This window comes from Linepithema humile, chromosome 5 (assembly GCF_040581485.1).
Source record: "Linepithema humile isolate Giens D197 chromosome 5, Lhum_UNIL_v1.0, whole genome shotgun sequence".
NCBI lineage: Eukaryota > Metazoa > Arthropoda > Insecta > Hymenoptera > Formicidae > Linepithema > Linepithema humile.
The window spans coordinates 11,612,208-11,632,895 of record NC_090132.1 but is presented as its reverse complement, the minus strand read 5'-3'; the positions used below and the strand labels follow the sequence as shown (position 1 = coordinate 11,632,895).

The 20,688-nt window shown below is 40.4% G+C and overlaps 1 protein-coding gene across 1 annotated transcript; it reads left to right on the top strand.

The window, feature by feature from the left end:
- The first annotated feature begins 8,406 nt into the window (after positions 1 to 8,406).
- LOC136999852 (uncharacterized) lies at positions 8,407 to 19,029 on the top strand. Its single transcript, XM_067354647.1, has 2 exons — positions 8,407 to 9,625; positions 16,235 to 19,029. The coding sequence occupies exon 2, from the start codon at positions 16,289 to 16,291 to the stop codon at positions 16,973 to 16,975; it is 687 nt and encodes a 228-aa protein (XP_067210748.1). The 5' UTR covers positions 8,407 to 9,625; positions 16,235 to 16,288; the 3' UTR covers positions 16,976 to 19,029.
- Positions 19,030 to 20,688: the final 1,659 nt, after the last annotated feature.

The following is a 20,688-nucleotide window of genomic DNA, read 5'->3' as shown; positions in this document are numbered from 1 at the left end:
GTTTTTTCTAATTTTCTTTTAAATGACGTATATTTTCCTACCATAACAGGCGCATTGTCACATGATAAAGCAATAATATTTGTAAATGGAATCTGTAATCTCCACATCTCATTTTGAAATGCATGAAATATTTTGTCCGCACTGCTACTTTTCGCGTCAATATTAATTAATTTTACTAATTGCGTGCGAATATCTAATGTTTCAGAATCAACAAATCGAACAAGAAACGCTGTTTCGTGAAACGTATTCAGCTGTTTTAATAAAAAAATAAAATATATACAGAAATTGTTGAAAATTAAATTACATATAACACTAAACTTTCATACATTTATTTTCAATAATTTCTTTATACATTTTATTTCTCTATATGTACTTTATACTACTTTATAACAATCTTCAAACCATAAAAGAATTTTTTAATAGACGGTCAAGAATTTAGAGAAATTTACTTTTATTTTAACTTTAATTATTTATTTTATTTTTATATTTATTTCTTTTATTTTTGCACAAGATATGGTCCATCAACATCAAGACAATAAAAATTACTTTTACCTTAAATTATAATTTTAAAAAAGTGGTACGATAGGGCTCCAGGCGACGATTCACTTAAAAAAAATCGAACGCGCCTAGTTAGTGGAACCTCAAAGGTGGTGTGGAAGACCACTATTAATAACACTTAAAATTACTAATGAACTAATAATACGCTACACATACTTTAACATGCTAACAAGAGTGCAGAAAATCTTCGATCTATTTGACTGCATTTGTAAGATGTATTTGACTGCATTGTATGTTACCGTTTCTCCACTAATCTCCACAGTACAGTAACTTTTGCTAATATGCAGTAATTTAAAATAAATAGTTAAAAATTTTCCAGGTGTGTAATCTTTCGATAGAGATAAATGTTAAGAAGCAAGCGTGGCTAATCGATTAAGGCGAGTGGCAGGAATATTGAAAATCTTGTATTTGAAAACTGCTTTTGTAACATTTTTTTCTTTTTCGATATTTGTTTCTAGCACTGTACCATCAAGTGAATCATTAGATAATGCTTTTGGCTAAAAAATATTATTTTATATTTATTAACAATAATTGCACATGTTAAATTGCACTTTGTTGCAATATGTATGTTGTAAAATGACTTCATTTTTCTATTTATAATAGCAAATTAGTATTCTTTTTGAAATAATTAGTTATTAGTTTAACATATGCAAATATATTATTAATATACGAAATAATATTTTTTAGCCAAAAAAACATTATTAACTAACTTACACTGTTAGAAACAAATGTGGAAAAAAGAAAAAAAAAAGTTGCGAAAATCAAGTCTCGAATACGGGACTTCGAATCCGCTAGGCACTCGCCTTACTCGATTAAAAGCGCTTGTTTCTGAGCATTTGCCGTCCGCAATGTGTTTACGTCGGCTCGATGGTAGCAAGACAGAGACGTCCGCTCTCTCTCTATAGCCGAACGGCCGAGCGCACACAGACGCGTGACGTAAGCGCTTCTTACTTGTGTTGGGGCTCGAGAGCCGCGAGCCCGGTAGTAGATATCGCATCACTGCTCTGTATATATATACTTTATTGTAATCACAACGAAAGTGGATGTAATGTTGCAATAAAATTTTAATACATATTTACAATATCGCATTATATGATATCTTGCTTAGTTTATTTCTGGTCAGTTTATTTATACTCCTATTTAATAACTCCAGATATGAATTGTTAACACTTTTTATTTAGATCACTTTGTAAATTCTGTTTAATTCTAATTTTGTTTAGTGTACAAATTTATGTTAGTTGTTTTGTAGTTAATATTTGTTACTTGTAATATAGATATCCTGAAACAGCTGCAACATTGTCATATGCAACATTGAAAAGTACATTGTACCGTGAAAGACTCAAGTTTCGTCCAAGTTTACCAAAAGATATGGAAACTCTTGCGGTGAATTTATCAACTTACGGACCTCTTGAAAGATTTTATAAAGGAAGTGTGACTTGCAGCGATGGAAAGAAAGCATTAATATTTACAAGTAATGAACTGTTGCAAGAATTACAAAAATCAACAGAACTTTATGTATATATATAGATGGCACATTTAATGTAAGTTTGTTTACTTAGTATATTATTATGTTTATATATAAAAATAAAAATATTACAGTTTAATAATATAAACATATCAGATTGTTCCACGTGTACCATTGATGAGTCAAATGTATACACTACATACTCGTTATATGAATGTAGTAAGTATTGAAAATATATAATAACAGAGCATGTATTGTCATAGTTTATTATAGTTATACATTATATTATATATTTTGTAGGGTATTGCTATGGTTTTTATCTTGTGTGAAAATCGTTCTAGTAATATGTACAGAGCAATTTGTGAAAAAATTATAGAATTAGTGCCAATGCTTCAACAAAATTTAAAATTTATAATGAGTGACTATGAGATAGCAGCAATGAAGGTGATAAATGAAAAATTTCCAACAGCAGAGGCACATGGATGCTGGTTTCACTATAATCAAGTACAATAATTTTATATAATAATTTATTCTTTATGTTTTGTATTTTATATTATTTACATAAATCATGATAATACATAAATATTCACTTACAGGCACTTTTGCGCAAATGGCAGCGACTAGGATTAATGGATGCACCAAGAACCGTCTTATCAATGACTATGACTATGGCATTAATTCCTTCTGATTGTTTTGAGGAAGCACTTTTCTTTATACAACTTGAAATTGATCAAATTTCTCATCAATATCCTACTGTTCATGATTTCTTAACATATGTACGCAAGACCTGGTTACCATTAGCATCAAAAGTCAGTGTTCATGATTGTCCTGTGAGAACAAATAATATAACAGAAAGTTTTCATAATGTAACAGGAAAAAAATTCGACAAAACTCATAAAAACGTCTGGAGTTTCTTAGGTAAGTTTGCTATTAACATTTCTTTCTACTTCATACAAAAAGTGTCCCAGACTTCCTGTATCACTCATTAATGACAGATTTCTTCGATCATCTACTACAGACGAAAATTTTAATAATGTCGAGATTGATATAGTTTTTGAATGGAAAAGAATTAAAATTTATCAATCAGCTTGTTAGAATTTGTATCAATGTTGATTGTTTTCATTACTTGAGAAACGTCATTTGTCACGCTTCACACGACTACTTTGACAGTTCAATGCGCATCGCGTTTAATACAATTTATAAATTATTGTTAGTAAATTCATCAAACAATTACGAACAATGTATAAAGAAATAAAATAATTAAAAAATAAAGTAAAAAAAAATTGAGTGAAGTAAATAAAATATATTAAATAAAGCAAGCCTTTTCCATTCAAAAATTATAGTAGCCTTGACACTTTGGATAAGATTTTCGTCTTCAAATGATTTCAGAAATCTGCCATTAATGGATGATACACGGTAAGTCTAAAAGACGTTGTATACAAATAGTTGATAGAAAATATTCTACTTACAGATAACTTACAAAAATTGATCATTGATGAAAAACTAAAGTTAAAACGTTTGAAAACAGTCGAAGCAGATGGGCATCGTACAAGTATTAAAAACAAAATCCGAGATAATAAAATACTGAGAGTTCAAAAACATTTTGCAGCAGGCAGGTTAGTTAATATACATATATATTCTATATATATATATAACATTTATATTATATAAAATTTACACGTTAAAATATATACCTACTATTAAATTTTAATTTAACTTTGACTTTATTCCTGATAGTTAAAATTTTGTAAATTAATATTATTAAATGAATTTTTGAGCTCAAATATAATGGATATTTACTAATATTTTTTTATATGAATATACTTTTCTTGTGAATTTGTTTATAAAAGTTTTGAAAATAAAAAACTAAATTCTTTACAAAATATTAGTAACATTTCTATGAGTATTACATATACATATACAAGCAGATTATTTGCAAATTAATTGCAAGCAATTGCAATGCAATGAGCAAAAAATAAGCGCGATTTTATTGTGTTTTTAGTTGTAGCTTTTAGTATTAAACAATATTTGTTATTTATATATCTATATATATGTGATAATAAAACTGTATTTTTCATTTCTTGCAGATTACATCTCAACAGTTTCTTACGTTTATTTAATGATAAATGTGAAAATATTGTAAAGGATAAATTACTTTTTAAAGGTATGTTTACTAACAATAATAAAAAACAAAAAAATTTTTTTATAAGAATTGTGTAAAGCCCTTTTTCAAATTTACATTTTTTAATATAAGAAATATAAGTTTCATAATTTGTTATACATTTTACTTAAGTTCAACTAAATAAAAACTGTATAAAAGAGCTTAAGTTCTTATAAAGATATATTATTAAGATATTAAATGTATATATAAAATAAAAATTTGTAATATTGCTTTTTGCAAACAATATATTTTTTTTACTAGATATTAATGTAATTTCATTTGCAGAAGATAATACTCCTATACATAATTTAACATCAGATGAATATGTGTCTACCGAAGATAACACTCATATACATAATTTAACATCAGATAATCTTGTGTATACTGAAACAACATCAAATATATCATACAATATAGAAAATGAAGCAAATATTAATATACAAAAAAGAATGCCATTACAAGAACTAAATCATAAAGCTATACAAAGAAGAATGCCATTACAAGAACTAAATAATGAGACTTTACAAAGAAGAATGCCATTACAAGAACTAAATCATGAGGCTATACAAAGAAGAATGCCATTACAAGAACTAAATCATAAGGAAAGATATAATTTACGCGTAAAATGTCATAAAAGCAGACAGAAATTCTTAAACACTGATAAAGGTAAGCGTGTAAATTTTAATACTACATTCTACATTTGCAAATAACACAAATTTTAGATTCATTTTTTTTTTCTTACGGCGGGATTCTACTGAGGCAACATTTAAGCAACACGTTGCATGTAACAATGATGGAGGTATAATATAATATGGAGAAAGATAAATGATATAGTCAGAAAAGTGGATGAAGTACTACAGAAAGGAACTATTAATATAAATAAACCATTAAAAAAACATTGCATGTTACATGTTGTCTAGTATTGCCTCAATAGAATTTCGATTTTATAATTGTATACTTTTATCATATTACTATAATAAATGTTTTACTATTGCATTTATTGATATATAATTTGTTATTGACAGAAAATTTTAATAGACACGAAATGGTATCAAAACAAGATAATAATCCTTCAAAATTACAAGAATTATATGTAGTTCTATAAAGAATAGATGAAGCACTACAAAGGAATTAATGTAGATGAACCATCAAAAAAACGTTGCAAAAAATAATTTAATTACAGGTAATTCTACCACAGTATTCTACTGGTATAGAATTAAACATAAAGAATTAAAATAAAATAAGAAATTTAATTTTTAACTTTGATGTACATTTATATAAAACATTATTAACTTTCCTGTTTTCTTTACAGACAATGAAGTGATACATGAAGGGATAGAAGATAAATATTATTTACAAAAGTCTTGTTAAAAAAAATCTTCAACACTGTAAATTGGAACCTTAAGGATAACTAAAATACTTCAAAAGAAAAATTTTCCGTGGATGCTTGTACGGTGTGTTATATTAACGAGCGCACACTTTCATATCTTGCGGTCATCTCGCTTGTTGCTTCACTTGTAAAGCATTTATTATAGTAGTATGATAGCAGTACACAATTAAAGTCCAAATTCTATTGAGGCAATACTAGACAACATGTAACATGCAATGTTTTGTTAATGGTTTATTTTTATTGATAGTTCGTTACTGTAGTGTTTCATCTACTTTTCTGACTATATTATTTATGTTTCTCCATATATATCGAATGTTTCAAAACCAAACAATGTCCAATTTGTAACGTGACATATGAAAACTATATAAGAATTAGAAAACCATAAGACATGATTCAAGTATAATATTTTTACGTAAAAACAGACATAAATCTAAAAATTTCAAAAACGTTTTGTATTGCTTAATGAGGAAAAGATTATTTTGTGATAGAGATAAAGTGATTTGCAATTTTACTTACTTTTGAAAGATAATTTGATATTTATATAATATGGTTACGTCCTTGTAGGCAAAGTTAATAATTTATACTTTTAATAATTGATTAAAAACTGCGAAATGTCAATGACATTAAAATGAGTCAGAAATATGTTAATAAGTTCAAAATGAAACAATATAAATTTGGAAATTGATCAATTACATAATTCTCCTGATCATACAAAATAACAAAAATGATAAATGGATGTCAACTAGATGTAAACATATTATCGTACCTGAATGTCATTGCTGGAACTTACGTACAATTTATTTTATCCAATTGTTTCTAACAAGGAGATTAATAATGTTACCATTTACTATTTTTTTTTTGTTTGTCTAAGAGTATAATCATTTGTATTTTTTCAAAAGACATAATTTTAGAAACCGCAGCTTTTACAGTTACTTTAAGTCTAAATATATTATTTATACAACGTATAGAAATATCTATTTGTATGCCTAATGTATGTTGTGCCAAAGATATTTCAATTTTTTTTTTTGTAATATTATGTGCAATACGTACAATACGTATAATATCAAGCGCTGTGATTTGACTTTATACTTTAACAAAATACTAATGTAAGCATTGATTAATTGTATTGTATTTTAAGTATTTAGTGCCATTGCTCTATTATTATAAACGTAAGTAGAGAGCGTGATATTAGTTAAATGTTAATGTACCGTTGTACCTGAATGTCGTTGCTATAATGCGTATTATTTGTTCTGTCCGATTATTTCTAACATTTAGCTACAAGTTGATTGATAACGTAAAATTTTTTATTTCTTTCTCGTTTATAATGTTTTCACTGTAAGAGTAATCGTTTATATCTTTTCAAAGACGTACCATTATAGAAATCACAGCCCTTACAGTTACTCCAAGTCATTGCGTATGATTCGATTTACATATAAAAATTTTACTTTGTGTAAATATGTATGTAATGCCAATCTCGATGTTCTTTTACTTTTTTTTTTGTAGTACTTTGTATATAATGTCAAGCGCTCTGTGATTTCATATTATGTTTTTTTAGAATGGTGGTATAAATATTATAAAATATTCATTCTTTATAACATGTAAATTATTTAACATCAATGCTGTTATGTATGACGCAGTTACAAACTAAAAGTTTCAAAATTGTCAAGAAATAACACATTTTTCCTATCGAATGAATAAAAAAAATCTTTTTGTGTGTTCGATAAATTTTTCTTTTTAATCCCATTTTTATCCAAGTTATACCATCTTCTATCTGTCTCCACACAATATGAAATATATAAAACATTATACAATTATAAAATTATAAAATTAATTATCACAGTACCTTCCGATTACATAAATATATGAGTGTATTTTTGACAGATATTATAATCTTTAAATGTGTCATCTTTTCACAATTTCATGCTTTACATACATTTATTGATGTGAAATAAAATAAGAACATTAATTATATTTATCCAACATTATTTTTTATTTCTTTCCACTTTTGTTACACAAATAATATATTTTTTATATCCTACATCCGTCATAAATGGGGCACGCCTTTTCATGTCTAAAAAAACGGTGTCTAAATGAACGGTGCGCAAAAGAACGGTGTCTAAACGAACGGTGCGCAAAAGAACGGTGTCTAAACGAACGATGCGCAAAAGCGCGGTGTCTAAACGAACGGTGCGCAAAAGCGCGGTGTCTAAACGAACGGTGCGCAAAAGCGCGGTGTCTATACGAACGGTGCGCAAAAGCGCGGTGTCTAAACGAACGGTGCGCAAAAGAACGGTGTCTAAACGAACGGTGTGCAAAAGAACAATAAATTTTATTAATAATAAAGTTTTAAATAAATTATTGATAAAGGTATTTACATATGTATATATTATGTAATACAAATTATGTATGTACACATATATGCTGTGTCTAAAAGCTACCGTGTCTAAAATTACTGTGCCCAAATGCACTGTGCCCAATTGAACCGTGTGCAAAATATCGTGTCCAATTGCAACGTGTCTAATTGTACGGTGTCCAAGTGCGCCGCTCCCTGTGATTATAGGCGTTTACGATATTCTACAAAACATCGATGTAGCGTCGTGTATTTTTATGCGTAAAATAACGCCACATTCGTTCTTTCAACGTTCTGTTGAAGCGCTCGACGATGGCGGCTTTGACATCCGGATTGCGGGTTACGCGAAAACGAATGTCATTATCTTCCAAAAGCTTTTGTAGCGGTCGCCCGACAAATTCTTTACCCTTATCCGTTTGTAGGTATACGGGCACGCGACCATTACTTCTCGAGAGCACGCACTGGAAAGCTTCCATTACGGAATTATTCGTTTTGTCGAGCAATGGTTCTACCCAGACGTATTTACTAAGTACATCAATAATTACGAGTGAATACGCATATCCGTCGTTGTAACTTTTGAGATTTCGGAGTTCGATCAAATCAGCCTCCCACATATCGTCGATATTCGTTACGTTGTAATGCATTCGTGGAAATTTCCGTCGCAATGGACGATGCAGTGTGTACGCTTCAGTGTCTTGCGCTTCGAGCCATCGCACGACATTGTTACGGGATAAATTCGCCGCGCGAAACAGATTATTGACAGCCGAATAACCAGCATAATGCGCGGGATCATAGTACAATTTTTCAAGACCCGTCATTCCAATTTATTCCAATCGAGCAGGCGTCTCGCTGCCGGAGAATCCGTGTTTCTCTTGTGACGTGACTTTTTTTTGACGTCCGTCACAAGGGCGAGAAAGCCCGATCGAGGAGGGAAATTTGAGGTCGGAGACCCCACCGCGGGGGGGCGACGACCTCTCCCTCTTAATTCCTTTTTTTGGAGATTTTAGATTTTGCGTTATAGCGAATTAAGCGAGTCGTGGTGGGTGGCCAAACTCCCATATTGTGAATTACCGTGGAGCAGCCTTCGTGGGACCTGCGAGGGACTCAGCAGGCAGGACGACGGAGGCCCGGACGGCGTGCAGACGGATCCAGGATAAGGGCAAGTAAAAACACCCTTGCCAATATCATTCGATTCCAGACACAGTCGCTACCGCAGTTACGATTTCAGATACGGAGCATATCGAGGCCGGTGAACGCACCGAGAGAGATGACGCCCGAGAGGGAAGCGCGCTCTCACACGCCGAAGACCCGGGGTGGAGTACCCGAACAAGGAGCTGTTGTAACGAGCCAGGAAAGAGGAATCCGGTCGGAACCTGGCCAGTTCACGACCGATTCAAAGAAGGCTCGGATCTGGAAACGGAGAAGGCCACGAAGGGCGTTAACGGCAGCTGCCAAAAGAGAGAGACCGGGGTCACCTCGGAAAAGCGTCACCGAGGGCCGAAAAATCGAGGAGCGACGCGAGGATCGAGATCGTTAGAGATATCGAAGGATCAAGTAGCGCTAATCGATAGCGCGGATCTACATGCGCAGGACGATGCGCGGAAGGTCACCGCTGTCCGGCGAGCCTCGCGGTCGTCACTGTTCGGCGAGTCGGCAACCAGGGCGAAACCTCGAGGACTACCACGGGCGTACCAGCGATTTGTAAGGCCACCACTTCGACTTCGCGGTAAGAGCGGTATCAGTAGGCGGCCCGAGCCTCGCGGAAATAAGAACCCGCCTGGTTTTCGTGAAAGTGTATTAAGAGTACCGAAATGTCTCGCGATATGTTGCGAGGTTAGATTTAGGCCGGGCCCCGCTGACTACCGCTTCTATAGAATAAGATTTCACCATGCTATCCCCCTCGGGGCTGCCGAGCCGACAGTCGTTTTGCATTAAGTAATGTCTCTCGTTCATGAATGATAATTTCGCGTCTATTGATGTATTGCTGTACCGAGTGTTAGAATTGTGGAGTTAGCCTATCGCGTATCTCTCGCCTCGGCTTTCGGTCGAGCGTTTACATTCAGAACCGTCAGAATAATACTGAGATAGAGTTCGTATTGTAGGCTAACCGTTATGAAGAAAGATTGAAGTAGAGCTAATTGTAACAACCGCACCGAATGAAAGTTACTGAATTTGTACGCCGAATCTTATACCGCGTGAGGCGGAAGTACGCGGATTTCCGCGAGTTGAACAGTGAAATCATAACGCCTCTCACTGAAATAAAACATGTCTCCACTCCGCGGAATTGTTAAGACGCCCGTCACCCGGCGTCAATCTCACTTAATCTAATTTATAATTAAATGTTATTTGTTACTGATTAGTGTGTTCTTAATAACCGTTTATTTCAGACTCCTCTCTCCAAACCAGGTTAGCATCTCTAAAGAACCTCGCCCCTCTGCCATTTGTAGAGTGGGCTAGTCGCGCTTATTGCCGTTGCTCTTTAAAGCAAAAATTTGACTCTAACGTAATTTGTTCGTGCGGCGCGTTAATCCGCGCCTGGCGCCCAACTATAAGTTTCGCGATAATTACTAAGATCTATAAAATAGAGCAACGAGGTTTGACACGCTTACCGGCGGGTGTACTTCTGCCCGACGGAAAAGTCGTCGCAAATTTTTGGCGCCCAACGTGGGGCCCGAGATTAAGAAGTCGTAATAAATTTAAAGATAATTTTGAGATTTTGGAGAGAGAGAGAAAGAAAATGAGTTTAAATAAAGAATAATATTGAATATCAATGATTATATGTGGATATTTGTGTTATATGTATATTGCTGTATGTCGCTATTTTGTGTAATCCGTTTCTTTCAGGATATATTCTTTTTATTTATTGTTTTTTTTTCTGATTGATTTATTTGTGTATTGTGGGTGGGAAAAATATTAAGATAACGTATACAGCGGTCCGAAATTAACGCATTTCCACCGACCCCTAGTGAATGAGCGCGATCCCGAGGGAATCGTGAATTTTGGTGCTACCGTGTGTATAGCGCGTCGCGCGGGGTAGCCGCTCGCGTCGGAATTCCACACAGCTGTTTTTCTGCCGCGCTATTGTGTTGTGCGTGTGTAGCGGCGCGCTGATGTAAACATCGCGCGCGGATGAATAAAGTCCGTTCATAATAAGACGACGCGAATCTGAGTTCGTTCGTGTTATGACCATTGAATAGAGATTACGAGTAACGTGTCGCGATCCTTACCGAAGTACGTCGAATAGATAGGGGGGGAACTTTTGGTGTAGCTTTTTGGTGATTTCGTGTATATTCTCCTTATCGACGACGTTTTGTGCGTTTTTCGCGGTGAATAGAGTAGCTTGAGGGTTCGCCAGAAATAATCGCGCTAAATAAGGGCCGATATTCCGAGCGAGACCTTGATGGCTTCTTAGTAGCCGCGTATAAGCCTCAAAATAAATATTCGGGAAGTTCGCGATACGATAACACGCTTATTAGTAAGTTGTGATTGAGTACATTAGAGCGCGTGTTTACCGTTTCGTTCCTATATTGTTTGGCCTTCGTGAAGAGTCTAGATAATAGTTACCTTAATAAAGGCAAATAAACTTTTAAATTGACCAGATCTCTTCTCGCGTAGGATTCGTTCGCTTAGTGAGAGAAAATTTTTTTTTCTTTCTTCTACTTTGTGAGGATTTTTTTTTTGCTTTTGCTGGAATCTCTCTTGCGTTCGTGAGGATTTTTTTTTTGCGTTGGGCCTAATCTACCTTCCCCGTACCGTGAGCTCTGTGGTGCTCTTCAGTAATTATAGCGATACAGTCGGAATTTTTTTTGTTGTGTGTAAAGAATAGTTTTTTTTCCGTGTTGCATAAAACTATATCGGCAAGATGACCGAACCCAATACCTCCTTTAGTTGGATTAATGCGCTTACTCAGGACGCTCTTAAAGAACAGCTTAAAGAAAGGGGTCTGTCGATTAAGGGAATAGTGCCCACGCTTCGCGAACGTTTGCTCCGTTACGAGGAGGCGGTACGAATCGGGCGTGATCCCATCCGGACACCAGAACTCACCGCCTCGTCCGGGGACGAAGCGGAGGAGGCTACCGAGATGAAGGAAAGCCTAATCTCACTTCCGCATACGTCACGCTTAGGACCAATAGCTAGTCGCGGGACTAGAAACCGTAATAATAATAACTCCGCTACCGACGTCTATAATATAATGAGGAGATGGAACCTCAGTTTCTCAGGGGCCCGCGGGGGCGACGCGGAAGCATTTCTGATCCGTATAGAGGAAGGGCGTGAATTAGTCCCCGTAGGGGACGAAGATATTTTTAAGTGTCTGCCCTTCTTCCTAACGGGAATCGCCCTCCACTGGTTCCGAACGAATAGGGGTAGGTGGCGGACGTGGAAGGCCTTCGAAGAGGCATGGCGTTCTCGATTCGGCGACCCGGATTTCCAGTTTGCGCTTAGGGATGAGATATTGCGAAGAACGCAGGGTGAGAATGAATCGGTAGCCGACTATCTCACGTGCTTACAGGCTTTGTTTAATCGTTTAGACCCGCAATGGCCTCTACAAGAGCAGCTCAATTACGCGCATAGGAATATGTTGCCGCGGTTGCAGGTGGCAGTGCACCGCGAAACTATTGACGATTTTCCGTCCTTAGAAAACTGGGCAGCGCGAGTAGAGCGTAGTTATAGCGTAGCGAAGAATTTTAGAGCCCCTCCGGCTCCGGATCGCTCCATGTTTCCCGAGTTAGCTTACCGCCCGCCTAAAGGCGGCTCTAAATCGGCAACCTCGGTCAGTGCCGCGGGACTTACCTTACCGGGAGAAGCGGTAAGGAGGAAAGGCGTGAACGCGAGAAGCCCCGGGAAAGACCCGGTAAAAGATAGAGCAAAATCGCCAAAGGCGGCGGGAACTAGAGACAAAACGGGAAGCTCGTCAAGATCCAAGGACGCCGCTGAATACCCGAGTAGAGAGTCCGACATTAAATGTTGGAATTGCGGGAAAAAGGGACATCGCTCGCGAGATTGCACGGAGGAGCGGAGAATGCACTGTTACCGTTGCGGAAAACCGAAACATACGGTTCGGACGTGTCCCACGTGTTCGGGAAACGAGACCGAGAGTCGGTAGGGCGGGCACTAGCGACTCTGAACACCGCTACCGAGACCCGCGAGGAAAATTTTTTCACGCATACCGCCCACTCGTACGTTACCTTAAACCCAATAAAGAAACCCTCTTTACAATATCTTACTATTTATATTCAGGGGCGACCTTTAGCTGCGTTAGTGGATTCCGGATCGAGCCGTACCTTAATGGGAAACGAAGGTATTAAGATAATTCGCGCCTTAAGAATACCGATAGTACGGGACGAAACAAGCCGTATCAGGACGGCGAACGGACAAATCGCGACAATCGGCCAAAGGGCCGACCTACCGCTTCGACTTAGGGGCGCTACACGTACTCTTTCCGTCGGACTCCTTAAGGAATTAGCTGTCCCGTGCATCGTTGGAGTGGACTTTCTCCACGAATTTAGATTAGGCATGGATTTTGCTACCTCTGAGTGGTACTTCGCAGATAGGCCGGAAATTAGGTCTTGTTTTGATGCCGCGGATGACGCAAAGCGCATATGTAGCGGGCTACCGGAGCTTACAGATAAACAGCAACAAAGACTTGAGAATTTCTTTCTGAATAAGGTACCGAAAGCTACCGAGAACCCGGGAGTCACGTCCCTTACGGAACATCGTATAGACGTAGGACAAAACCGGCCCATAAAACAGCGTTGCTACGTGGTTTCGCCGCGAGTACAGGAAGCGATCAGAGAGGAGGTAGACAAAATGTTAGCCGCAGGGGTAATCGAACCTTCCTACAGTGAATGGTCGAACCCCATTGTAATGGTAAAGAAACCTACGGGAAAATATCGGTTCTGTCTAGATTTCCGTAAAGTGAATAGTATCTCGAAAAAGGACGCGTATCCACTGCCTAATATGAACAATATCTTGGATAAATTACGTTCGGCTAGTTACATATCAACGATCGACCTAAGTCAAGCTTACTTTCAGATACCGTTAGCGAGAGAAAGCCGAGAAATTACCGCCTTCAGCGTACCAGGAAAAGGGTTATACCACTTTACCCGCATGCCATACGGATTAACAGGAGCCCCAGCTACCTTTCAACGGCTGTTAGATAAATTAATCGGACCGGAAATGGAACCGTTCGCGTTCGCGTATCTAGACGACATCGTTATAGCGACACCCACTTTTGAAGAGCACCTACAGTGGTTGGAACGAGTCCTAGCAAAAATCACCACCGCAGGGCTTACGATTAACCCGGAAAAATGCGAGTTTTGTAGAACGCAAGTACGATATTTAGGTTTTGTAGTACAAAAGGAAGGACTCGCCGTCGATCCAGAGAAAACGCAACCTATTTTAGAATATCCGGCTCCGCGAAACATTAAACAACTGCGTCGATTGTTAGGTATGGCGTCGTGGTACCGTCGTTTCATTCCCCAATTCGCAACTTTGAGTGAACCACTAACGAGACTCTTGAAAAAGAATAAGCGATGGGATTGGGGAGAAGAGCAGGAATTAGCCTTTGAACGCATCAAGGAACACCTCACCACCGCCCCAACATTAGCATGCCCTAATTTCGAGCAGCCATTTGCCTTACAGACGGACGCTAGTTCGGTAGGGTTAGGCGCTGTATTAACACAATTCTTAGGGGGGGAGGAGAGAGTGATCGCGTTCGCGTCACGTGCTTTAACGGATCCGGAAAAACGGTACTCGGTTACCGAGCAAGAATGTCTGGCGGTGGTATGGGCCATAAAGAAATTTCGACCGTATCTAGAGGGCTATCAATTTACGGTGATTACCGATCATAGTAGTCTGAGGTGGTTACACAATTTAAAGAATCCGACCGGTAGATTAGCCCGGTGGGCCCTAGAGTTACTCGAATACGACTACGAGGTAATACATAGAAAAGGGGCCTTACACCACGTTCCCGACGCGTTGTCGCGTATGTTCGAGAAAGATACGGATACGACTATAATGGCTGCCGCTGGGACAGATAATCGAGATACCGTCGACATTGATACCACAGATCTATGGTATAGGAAACGATACGCGCAAGTCGAAACGGACCCGAAACGGTACGCCCATTGGAAAATAATAGAGGGACAGATGTATTTTTTAAGGCCGAAACCGATCATATCCGAGATAGTAGAAGATTTGGATAGATGGAAATTAGTGTTACCGTACGAATTACGTAAAGAGGCCCTGCGCGAATCACACGACGAGCCGCAGGCTGGTCATTTAGGAATAGATAAGACTTATCAGAGATTAGCTGTCACGTATTTTTGGCCTAATATGTTTAGAGATGTTGTGAAATATTTGAAGTCGTGCGATATCTGCCAGAGGACGAAGGTAGAACAAGCAAGTCCGGCAGGATTAATGGGTCGCCGCGTAGTGGAGGGCCCGTGGACGGTGGTCGCCGCGGACATTGTCGGTCCGTTGCCGCGTAGCAAAAATGGCTTCCAATACTTATTAGTCATACAAGACTTATTTACGAAATGGATCGAATGTAAGGCCCTTCGAGCGGCTAAAGGTCCAAAAATCAAGGAAGCATTGGAAGATCTAGTCATAACGCGTTGGGGCACACCCAAATTCCTCCTCACCGACAATGGTACCGAGTTCGTGAATCGCGTGATGACGGACTTCGCGGAGGAAAATAAAATCACTCATACTACCGTGCCACCGTATCATCCACAGGCTAACCCGGTCGAACGCGTAAATAGGATTCTCAAAACAATGATTATCGCGTATATTGGTAAAGATCATAGAGACTGGGATAAGCATCTCGCGGATTTCCGATTAGCTTATAATACCGCGGCCCATTCGTCGTTAGGCACCTCACCGGCTTTCCTAAATTTAGGTCGGGAACTAAAATCGACAAGATCCTTAAAAGAAAAGGGAGGTAAGGTTACCGAGGTAGAACCGGGAGACCGAAACAGCTGGTCAAATCGGATGAAAAAGTTAGAAACGATCAGGGCATGGGTAACGGAGAATTTGGAAAAAGCCTATCAGAAGCAGGCGACCGGGTACAACCTACGGCGAAGACACCGTGTCTTCAGCCCCGGGGAACTTGTATTAAAACGACAACACACATTGTCGTCCGCCGCACAGAATTTCGCAGCTAAGCTGGCACCAAAATTCCACGGTCCCTTCCGGATTGGGAGGAAATTATCCTCCGTAGTTTATGAATTAACCCGTCTTGACGGATCCTCTGTCGGAAAAATACATGTACAGGAATTAAAACCTTATCACCCTCCTGACCCTATATAGCTCAACGCTCAAGAGAAGAAACCCGAACATCTTGGGGTACCGAGAAGAGGCAGAATGGAGGAAGCGACGAAGCAATTCATAGACAGGTATTGGAACCTGGCGGCCTGGATCTCCCGCCGATTCCCGGACTTCTGGGATGATCTGGCCGCGGCTTTGGGGAGGCCGGTCACGCCGAACACCACCGCACCAGAGGCAAGGGAGCCGGACGTCCCGGAAACTCGAACCGGCCAGACGGTCGAGACGGAGGAACGAAGCCGGCAACAGCCCATACCGAGGGCAGGGGTGGAACCCCGATTTCCAACCGGGTGTTGGAACTGCGGGGGCCCCCATAGGTACGCCCGCTGTTGGGAAACCCGGTCCAGGTTCTGTTACGGTTGTGGGACAAGGGGCGCAACAGTAAGAACCTGCGAAAACTGCGGCCCTACTTACGATCCGGAGGCCCCGCACCAATCACAGAAGGGGCCACGCAGAGCCACCCGGGGCCCCACCGTCGAGGCGACGACCGCAACGGCCTCCACCAGCGACTCCATCAGTGACTCCGAAGCCGAGACCGTCTACTTTGTCATGGAGGACTGGGAGCCGCCAAGCTCGGAAGAAGAGACGCCGGGCAAGAGGAACGGCGATCTCCCGAGGAGAGGCAGAGGCCGGGGCAGGGTTCCAGCCCGAGACATCGATCTCCCGAGGAGGGGAAGAGGCCGAGGCCGAGTCTCAGCCCAGATGAGGAGCATCGGAAGGGCTTGAGAGACCTCACTCCGAGGCCGAAGAACCCCGCCATGGAGATTCGACGTCTCCTTCCCCCCCCCCCTAATGTTTTTTTTTCTATCCTGGTGCCGGCTCGGCCATAATACCGAGAGCCGTTAATTTCTTTTCGTACAAGTTTCTAGTCGTACCGACGTTTTTTTTGTATGTACCGAATATGGAGTTTTTTTTTGTTTTGTTGTTTTGTCTGTTGATTTCGTTTTCTTTTGTTATTGTTTTTTTTCTTGTACCACTATAAGATTAGAGAGGAAGGGGGAAAGAGCCCCAAAAATAAAGGGTATGACCGAAAGACAGTCATTACGAATACTTCCCCTTTTCAATCCTCCCTCGATCCACATTCGATAGAAATCCAATAAGAAAAACGACAAGGCGGCAAAACCCGAGAGAGGGTGGCTTTAAAACCCCCCAGGCTGGTGGAATCTGTTTGTGGGTCCTTTTAAAGATCATAAGACTTTGGTGACTTTCTCGTAATGCATTTAGTGTGTCGGATTGGTGGTCATCGACGCCCGTCGATGTCCAAGACCTCCTCGGTCCTCTCCTGGGAAGGGGGAGTTGTGACGTGACTTTTTTTTGACGTCCGTCACAAGGGCGAGAAAGCCCGATCGAGGAGGGAAATTTGAGGTCGGAGACCCCACCGCGGGGGGGCGACGACCTCTCCCTCTTAATTCCTTTTTTTGGAGATTTTAGATTTTGCGTTATAGCGAATTAAGCGAGTCGTGGTGGGTGGCCAAACTCCCATATTGTGAATTACCGTGGAGCAGCCTTCGTGGGACCTGCGAGGGACTCAGCAGGCAGGACGACGGAGGCCCGGACGGCGTGCAGACGGATCCAGGATAAGGGCAAGTAAAAACACCCTTGCCAATATCATTCGATTCCAGACACAGTCGCTACCGCAGTTACGATTTCAGATACGGAGCATATCGAGGCCGGTGAACGCACCGAGAGAGATGACGCCCGAGAGGGAAGCGCGCTCTCACACGCCGAAGACCCGGGGTGGAGTACCCGAACAAGGAGCTGTTGTAACGAGCCAGGAAAGAGGAATCCGGTCGGAACCTGGCCAGTTCACGACCGATTCAAAGAAGGCTCGGATCTGGAAACGGAGAAGGCCACGAAGGGCGTTAACGGCAGCTGCCAAAAGAGAGAGACCGGGGTCACCTCGGAAAAGCGTCACCGAGGGCCGAAAAATCGAGGAGCGACGCGAGGATCGAGATCGTTAGAGATATCGAAGGATCAAGTAGCGCTAATCGATAGCGCGGATCTACATGCGCAGGACGATGCGCGGAAGGTCACCGCTGTCCGGCGAGCCTCGCGGTCGTCACTGTTCGGCGAGTCGGCAACCAGGGCGAAACCTCGAGGACTACCACGGGCGTACCAGCGATTTGTAAGGCCACCACTTCGACTTCGCGGTAAGAGCGGTATCAGTAGGCGGCCCGAGCCTCGCGGAAATAAGAACCCGCCTGGTTTTCGTGAAAGTGTATTAAGAGTACCGAAATGTCTCGCGATATGTTGCGAGGTTAGATTTAGGCCGGGCCCCGCTGACTACCGCTTCTATAGAATAAGATTTCACCATGCTATCCCCCTCGGGGCTGCCGAGCCGACAGTCGTTTTGCATTAAGTAATGTCTCTCGTTCATGAATGATAATTTCGCGTCTATTGATGTATTGCTGTACCGAGTGTTAGAATTGTGGAGTTAGCCTATCGCGTATCTCTCGCCTCGGCTTTCGGTCGAGCGTTTACATTCAGAACCGTCAGAATAATACTGAGATAGAGTTCGTATTGTAGGCTAACCGTTATGAAGAAAGATTGAAGTAGAGCTAATTGTAACAACCGCACCGAATGAAAGTTACTGAATTTGTACGCCGAATCTTATACCGCGTGAGGCGGAAGTACGCGGATTTCCGCGAGTTGAACAGTGAAATCATAACGCCTCTCACTGAAATAAAACATGTCTCCACTCCGCGGAATTGTTAAGACGCCCGTCACCCGGCGTCAATCTCACTTAATCTAATTTATAATTAAATGTTATTTGTTACTGATTAGTGTGTTCTTAATAACCGTTTATTTCAGACTCCTCTCTCCAAACCAGGTTAGCATCTCTAAAGAACCTCGCCCCTCTGCCATTTGTAGAGTGGGCTAGTCGCGCTTATTGCCGTTGCTCTTTAAAGCAAAAATTTGACTCTAACGTAATTTGTTCGTGCGGCGCGTTAATCCGCGCCTGGCGCCCAACTATAAGTTTCGCGATAATTACTAAGATCTATAAAATAGAGCAACGAGGTTTGACACGCTTACCGGCGGGTGTACTTCTGCCCGACGGAAAAGTCGTCGCACTCTTAGGAGTGGAACTCGCCGTAGGACCGCTAAGTTTCGCGATATTTTGCGAAGAACCGGCTGCTAATAATTTTTTATTTCTCACTAGTGCGGAAGGAATGTTCAAGTCGCGAAGTAACCGCGCGAACTGAACTCTTCCCACGGCTTTCACGGTTTTTCTATCGCGCATCGCCTCGTCTATCAGGTTTAAGATATTTGAATTTTACGACGTTACCGTCTATAGTCACGACTCTATGCTCATCCCAGCTAATTCTACTCGACGATGTTTTATCGAGCAGGTGTTACGTTAGTAAGCGAGCTTCGGCACGGTAAGATTTCGGTACGCTATCCACTATTCTTCCAACGCTTTTCATCACCTCGAGACTTGTGTCATGTTCTTTCGGGAGGCTTCTCGTACGACTAGAGTCCGGAGCAAATGAGCCCATGAGATCGTGCACCGGTACTCCTTCACGTGTGTCCAACGCATTTTCGTCTTTTTCTTCTTCTTCGGCGTTACGCGTATCGTCCTCTTGATTTCGTCGTCCTCGAGCTACTCGTACAAAGTGAAGATATTGCCAAAGAACCTCTTTGTACATCTTCCATCTCTCGGCTTCGTCCTTCGGATAGGGCGAATTAAGAATTCGACTTATCTCCGCATCGAGTCTGGATAGAGCGGTTCCGGGTGTTCGTACGGAATTATAATTATTATTATTATTTGCGCTTTCGTCCGGTGTGTTTTCCACGAGCGGTGTGCCGTAGTCGGCTGCGGTTGATGTAATTGACGCTGCATTCTCTCGAGATTTTCCGTAGAAATTAAAACCATTTTTTTCGCCCTTTTCATAACGCTCAATATTATTTTCTCTCTTGTGTTTTAATCCGTCGCCCTGTCTATAATTCGCAAAAATAAGGCCTCTAATAAAGGAACGATGATATAGGATAAGAATCCACCTCGTTGTGCCAATCGCTTTCTTTTATTCTTCCAATTTCCACGCTTTGACGCGATACGACGCAGCGCCGTTTTGTATTTGCTCAGACGATTTTTTTCACGTCGTTCGAGCGCAACGTTAACATTGAGTGTGTTGAAAACGCATTCGCAAATACAGCGAATAAATTTTTCATCCGCGGTTCGCAGGAAGGAAGTGCGTTGATTTTTGTTCAGATGACACAGCGCCTCTAGAAGACAAACGTTTCTCTTTCCGATCGAACGTCTAGCGGTTTTCGTTGCACTGTCTGACGCTGCTACCGCTTCTTTCATCGTGTGAGTCTTTCGCAACTGACGTCACGCGAGCGCTAGTACATACTTTTTATACGCTGGAGAATGATCTGCGCGGTACATAGACGTAATGCAACGCATCGTCGGGAAAGATGCCGGTCCGAAATCGATATTT